At 37.5% G+C, this 7,206-nt stretch overlaps 1 protein-coding gene across 1 annotated transcript; it reads right to left on the minus strand.

The window, feature by feature from the left end:
• Positions 1 to 352: 352 nt before the first annotated feature.
• PTB2 (polypyrimidine tract-binding protein 2) lies at positions 353 to 6,836 on the minus strand. Its single transcript, XM_059592170.2, has 11 exons — positions 6,752 to 6,836; positions 5,429 to 5,632; positions 5,114 to 5,323; positions 3,920 to 3,982; positions 3,756 to 3,829; positions 3,263 to 3,358; positions 2,994 to 3,051; positions 2,547 to 2,651; positions 2,286 to 2,367; positions 1,761 to 1,873; positions 353 to 759 (listed from the first exon to the last, which is right to left on the minus strand). Exons 2-11 carry the CDS (start codon positions 5,612 to 5,614, stop codon positions 409 to 411), a joined length of 1,338 nt encoding a protein of 445 aa, XP_059448153.2. The 5' UTR covers positions 5,615 to 5,632; positions 6,752 to 6,836; the 3' UTR covers positions 353 to 408.
• Positions 6,837 to 7,206: the final 370 nt, after the last annotated feature.

Genomic DNA, 7,206 nt, shown 5'->3' on the forward strand with positions numbered 1-7,206 from the left:
TGGCCAGAAGAAACATAATTGCCACCAAATTTGGAGAGTGATGGTGTTCCAGTGCCGGGAGGAGCACGTATTGTAGCTGATCCCCCACAATAAGGAGTAAAATAGCATATTACTCATATTGAACACTAATTGTTAATGATGAAAAATGAGAACCAAAAGTGGCTAAAACATTACTGAGGAAATTAGTTTAAACACAAAAAGAAACTTAACTGGCTTTGGCGTGTATTTTCAAGCCTTGACTTGGTTTGAGAGGAATTACAACCAAAGAAAGGGGTAATTAAAGCAAACCAAAAACCAAAAGATGAAGCAATTAAAGGCAGATCCTTCCAAGAAGCGCAATGGAGGGGGGGGGGGGGGGGGGGGGGGGGGCAACCGTCCCCTCACGCCTTCATCTGCCTCCATCTATGGCTATTGCATGTGACCAGATCCATATGGGGGCAACATTGATGACTGTGGTAAGCCACTCTGGATTGGCGACTGCATCATTCCTTGAGGCGGCATTGTCCCAGGTGGCATGTATGGATTACTATGCATCTGCATTGGCATGGACTGAGGCATTGGGGGAACTCCTGGGCCCCACCCAGCTGAAGTCTGGGGCATCCCAGGCTGCTGCTGCTCTTGAGTCGGAGTATAAGGAGCCCCATTATACTGAACAGTGGGACCCATCGCTGAAACCGGCTGTTGCCCCAGAATCGAGGGTTGGGAGTTCACCATGGGAGTGTTAGGGATTGTATAGTCTCTGCTCCGATCATTGTTCACCTGTAATCAACACGCCAAGCTCCAAATGTAAGAATCACCTTTTCAAGTTTAATTCTGTACGCATGCTTCGTAAATCAAAGACTAGAGACCTACTACAAACCTCTATCCCACCCCACCCCTTTTTCATATATAAGCAAAAGGCCAAAATACATGCAGCACACTTGCAGCGATACTATACAACAAAATATACTATTTCAATCCACAGGCAACTCAGAAGTCACTCCCCCTTCACCCAAACTCCACCCCTCAAAAGAAAAGAGAAGAAAAAAGCCAAAAGATAAGGATAAGGTCTGCTGAATGCCCATCAATCACAGATCAACGTACCTGTTTTAATTTGTGTTAAAACAGCAAATATAGGTAGCTACGAAAAATAAAAATAAAAAACAAACACTGGAAGTTTCAAAGGATGTTTTCCTAGAACTACGTTTCTGTTGAACCAATAGCACCCTTTAAGTGTCATCTATTACAGGAAGCCATATCTAAGGCAGGGAATGGGAGAAGGTAAGCAGAAGAAACTCTACTTACTGATCTACATTTCAGGCATTAATAAAAACCTAAGATGACTAACATTTTGTTGAAGTGCGCGTTAAGTTGCAAGATAACATCAAAACCAACTTCTTTGAATAAAATAAACGAAAAAATCAAACATCTGTGGACCTCTGTTTCCTAAAATGCATCCCATAATGAAACCAGGAACAAGAACACTGATTTTGCACACAAAACAAATAAGGAAAAAGGATACAACAACAAACGGTTATCAATATTATCAGCACATAAATTCATCTAATCACAAATCACGTTTCCCTACCTTCTCACCAACAAGTGGCTTTCTTTCTGTAAAAAAGCCAAAGGGTACAATCAATGCGTTACTTTGCACATTTGATAAAGGGTTGGCTAATCAGAAGTTGTATCCACAATTTACCACTTTATAGTGATTAATGAAAATGACCATCATACTCCACATAAGACAAACTTCTTTTCAAAGGATATAGTTTGATTACCTTAATGCTGAGATCAGTATGGCGTGAATAAGAGATGTGAAGCTTGCAAAACCCTCCATCATAGATGCAGTGTCCTTCCAGAGCTTCCTTAGCAACAACAGCAGTCTGAACATCTGCAACCACCATAGGCCCCAATTATACTTCCCAACTGTTATTATATAAAACAGGCTGCAATAATTTCTGACTAGATGTGGAGGAAAACCCAAATAGCACTAATGCTTACATATCATAAGAGTGATACGGTAACCCAAATAATACGAGCATGTCTAACACACACAACAACTACCTGTTCAGTTGCAACTTGAGTAGACAATTAGCAGTTGGTTTCATGTGACCAGGCAACAGAAAACCATGATAATATATTTTAATGGCATTTAGCTTCAGCAATTACATTAGTGCCCAGGCTAGCAGCCTAGCACTTGGGCTAAAGATAGGTGGACATTTTCTCTTGTTTTCTTTTTTCCTGCTCCTGTTTGGTAATTACGATATTGTGATAAAAAATGAACAATCAGGTTTAAAGATTACCAGGGTATTGAATCAAAGCTTGTACACCCCCATTCTTATCAAACATGGCAATCTTTTGGACAGGCCCAAAAGCAGAAAACACCTAGCCATGAAAACAAAAATGAAAAATATCATAATTGAGTATGACTTAATGAGAGAGAGAGAGAGAGAGAATGATTTAACACAAAAGAAAAGTGTATGACTTGAATATAAAGAAAAAAATAATAATAAAGAACAGAAGAGTCAACCAAGACTTTAATCTTGGAATGTGATCATAAGTACCATGTGTAAAACGTCCAAGGTGACAGCATACTGCATGTTTTCAATAGATGCAAGAAGAACATTGCTCTCTGCTTCTAGTTTTTTCCCATCCAATCCCACCGTTAACTGCAATGATGACAAAACACTTCCATTTAATCAAACCACGTAAAATTTCATAGATTTTAAGTATCTCTAAGTAATAAAAATTGCAAGTCATGAATCACATGCATGACCAAGTTTGGCAGTGGCCGTGCTATGCTATTGTGCATGAGAACTCTTTCAAAACATCTAAAGGAATTAACATTGAATAATAGTAATATTTGACATAGGAAGACTCTTATGTGAAAATCAAGAATCAGTACTCTGTTCAACACCTTTGCCCATCACTAAATATGCCTATAGAATTGTCTGAGTGCCACCTAGTAGAAGTCTATATAACGAAGGAGGTGTCAATTCCCAAAGCCTTACCTGACCGCTTCCGTCAATGGCTGATGGAGCAACAGGAAGGTAAGGATTAGTGTAGTCCCTGAAATGTAGTTATAATAATGTGAGCAAAATGGTGATAAAAGGGTTGCGGCAAAGGATAAGGATGAACGATGGAAAAGAGGTAACAAACTAGGAAGAACTGCATACACAATACATGTACAACCGAAAAGGGAAATATGCATCTTACACGCAAAACAATTAGGAGTAAAAAGACTCAGACTGTTAATGCTTGTAAAAGGAAACAGGAATACCTGCTACGGTGGCTCTGGAATTTCACGCTCAAATCTGTGTGTGCAGAATATGTGATCCTAAGAGCACATGGTCCCACATGCTCAGGAAGAAGATACCTGAAACCAAGGACAAAAGATGTCAGTAAATCCTAATGCAGGCACAGTTGATAACTGATAAGGTATTTAAAGCGCATAGCTCTGTCAATGGAGCACATGAATGTGCGAGGATCTACCATTCAAAGATCCGACATAGCACATTTTCAACATAAAGAATGGTCCTGTTGGAAAAATATAGCAAGCCAATATTTTCCACATGTTCAATGGAAAATGTTATAGATACAAGTGGGGCAACAAAAACTTTAAGTCAATCTGGAGTCTGACAGATCGCTTATGCCACAAATGTTGTCTAACGGTCCAATGGTGACCAGTCTGAATGCATGTGTACCGCGTAACAAGCATGCGGTCCATAGAAGTTGGACTAAATAGCATGTCAAACAATTAATACAACTGTCACCTAGGAATGCTTCTTCCATCAAGGGCATTCTTCGCAGAAGAGGCTGTCTCTGTATCTGAAAATTGTACCAGCGCCTGAAAAAAGGATCATATACAAAATGAGCTTCTACTCAAATGCTGGAAGAATAAGGGGAAAAGGACCAAAAAAAGAAAAGGATAAGAGACCTGGAATCCGGCTGTCTTCTCAAAGGTTGTAATCTTATGCACAAATCCAAAAGCTGAAAAAACCTGCATCACTAAATAACTTTCAGAAAAATATACAAAAAAAAAAAGGTCCTATGAACTCAAGACCCAATAACAATCTAGGATCCCTTCCCAGAATTAATTGCAGAAAACCAGAAGCATCTATAAGTTCAAACAAAGACCACTGAGATTTTATCAATTACACAAGCCACTAGACATAGAAACCATCATTTCATGTGTATAAAATTATAGTAATAATAATAAATATTTGCTAAGAAAAGAAAGAATATTTAAAAAATACAGCACTCAGCATTCACATTATCGTCAAAAATATGCTACGAGAAATGTGCAGGTTAAAACTTCATCTAATACTATGTTTATATAAAATAAATAACTCCCTCAAATAAAAACCACAAACTTAAGAAGAATAAAAGAAACAAAGGACCAACAAAGAATTTCTGATAATCCTTTTAGTATTCACCATGGAAAAATGCTAAAAATATACTGCTGTTGGGCATGTCGATTGGTATCAAGGTTTTGTAAAATTAACAACTTCAGCTATGAACTAGTGTCTAAAGCTATCATTAGTTAATTACTTAGAAGGATAGAAAGATAATGTCTGTCCATGACATTTATATCCACAAAGGGAATGAAGATCAACCTCATCAAGCTTGCATTCACTTCGATGCCAATACCTCAATTATCAAAAAAAAAAAAATTACAACTGAGATTTTAATATAATTACATAGATCAAATAGTCGACTAATACAAAATTCCATAAGAACTATACTAGATGTAGCTATGCTACTAGCAAAAAATCACGGCATGCAGAAAATAGAGGAAGAGGGATGTACAAGAGAAAAGAAAATGATAAAAGCCTGTACTATTAGAATGGTAGGTATAGGAAGTTGAGGAGGAAGAGTAGGGAAGAAAGAGCCAGTGTTAAGGAAAGGAGAAAGGAGACAAACACACATGCGCTCTTTCTCCCGATGCATTAAGCTGCCATCGAAGATATTGCCTTGAAATGGGCCTGCTGATCCATTTACATATACGTCAAACAAAAGCTTTCCAAAACGTGACAAACCGCAACCTAATTACAACATAATTCAGTGGATACATCCTTATAGTAGCAAGTTTACCTCTTCAACTGTAAAGGAAAGCATGCAATTTGCTTACCAAGTGTAAAACATCAATGCTGACAAGGCGTGCATCGGCACCCTCTATTGTTACCAGCAGTACATTTCCAGCAACATCTGCAGTAGTTTTGTTGTTCACTATTTCTTGCCTATTTGAGTACTGTAGGTAGACGGTTTTTCCGCGCACTTGAGCAGGCTCTGAGGATGAGGCATAATATGATATCATAGCAATAGCTTGATTTAAATCAGCCTGAAGAAATTAAGATATGGAAAAGTAACAATTCATCACATGACATAAATAGCAGGACAAAAACCTAAAAATTCAAAAGTTAAACTACCATAAAATTATACTCACAAATTCAATAAAAGCCTGATTTCGGTTTGCTCCAACATTGCACTTTGTATTCACAACTTTACCAAATGGTTTCCCAAGTTCAATCAGTTCCTCCTCTGTGCACTCCCATGGCAAGTTACGCAAATGAAGCACCTTGGATGGAGGTTGGGTGTAACGAAACTGTGGCTGACTGGATACAGATGCCATTCGAACAGTAACCCCACCCTATAAAAGAACACCAAGAAAACGTGTAGGCCTAAGGATCGCTATAAACAAACCCATTTCATAATCAGGTTCTCTGACATAGAAGTATGTACTTTAATAAAATTGACTTCTCCTTTACAATATTAATATGATTTCACTTTCCAATATTAATATGATTTCACTTTCCAATATTAATATGATTTCCCTTTCCTGGCATGCATGCCTCGTGTATTATAGCAGTATACATACTACATATAACAGAACCTAAATATACAGTTGGATGGGTTTCTTCTCTAATTCTGTGAAGTTGTTTCCCGCACTTGTTGTCCCAATTCTTGTCTAACAGAAATAGAACAATAAATTGTGAACCCAAATTTATGATACTAAAAATGCATTCTGGATGCGAAACACGTTGTTGTATCAGACCTGTTTGTTTCTGTATCGGACCCTTTATGGTCAGAAAAATTGTACAATGAGTTTCCAGAATGCCTTTTTCAATTTACTTTTTCAGAAGCACAAATTACATTTTCCAATGTGGAAGCAAAAGACCTAAACACAAGCCAGAGCAAGCAAAAACAGATGTGACAACAACAAATTGAAAACTAACCATGTGTACCAACCAAAGGAATTACCTACCCAAGTCAAACAGAACACAGAAAGGCAGAATTTCTCAATAACCTAATTCGAAATACATAAAGAACGCCAATAATATTTTAACCATGCATCACCTATGATTAAGATAAGAGACATTTAAAACCAAATTTGTGTCCTAAAAAATCAATTTGGCTGAGCAATACATATCCCAATTTCAAAAGCAAGCAAAACAAAAGAACGCACAAGATATATATATATATTTCACCTAAAAAGTATACTTCTAACGACATACAAGCGATTCACTATATCAATTTTATCCTAACGTTCAAATATGCTCTTTAATACGTCAAATTATGATTTCCCTGATTTCTCTAACGCAGACACTCGTATATATAGAGAGGGAGAGATAGATTAGCAGAAAAATCAAAATCAAATAGAGGAGCGAAAAGGTAAGGGTTTCCGCGTGTATATAAGTAAACACACAATCACATACGATTGCGAAAATTAGAGCGAATTGGAGAGGAAATGAAAAATAAATTGAAGCACCTGAAGAATTCGCGGAGCTAGAGCTTCTTTTTTTTTTTGTTGATTTTTTAGGGTTTCAGAGGTTGGGAGCTAAAAAGAGTTTTTGTCCCTCGATTTATTATCGTGGTGTGGGGCTGATTTTTTTGTTACGTTTTTTGGAGCGTAACTTGGCTGAGGTGGCGAATTTTTAGTGGAGGAGGTAGGACTTTGATGAGGCGGATCAATTTTGATAGGAGGGAAAACGGTCCATGACGTCGGGCTCGGGCCTGTAACTGTTTCTGATTGATACTCTTGTGTGGGCTTGGGCTTATCCAGGGTGTTACGGATTTTTGGGTGCGGTTGAAATTACGAATTTTTAAAATGTATTGCGTTTTTAAAATGTATCGTAAAACGTAACGTATTTGATGTTGCGATTGAAAAAACAATTAATCTAAAATTAGAAAAAAAAAAAATTGTGATTTCTATAAGGAGGCTAG

This window comes from Corylus avellana, chromosome 2, assembly GCF_965113065.1.
Source record: "Corylus avellana chromosome 2, dhCorAvel1.hap1.2, whole genome shotgun sequence".
Lineage (NCBI taxonomy): Eukaryota > Viridiplantae > Streptophyta > Magnoliopsida > Fagales > Betulaceae > Corylus > Corylus avellana.

Coding starts and splice junctions, on each gene's coding strand:
- PTB2 (XM_059592170.2), bottom strand. CDS start 5,614: ATGGCATCTGTATCCAGTCAGCCACAGTTTCGTTACACCCAACCTCCA. Junction 3,359..3,755: donor GATGGAAGAAGCATTCCTAG/GTGACAGTTGTA, acceptor CCTTGGTTTCAG/GTATCTTCTTCCTGAGCATG. Junction 2,368..2,546: donor CCTTGGACGTTTTACACATG/GTACTTATGATC, acceptor TTTCATGGCTAG/GTGTTTTCTGCTTTTGGGCC.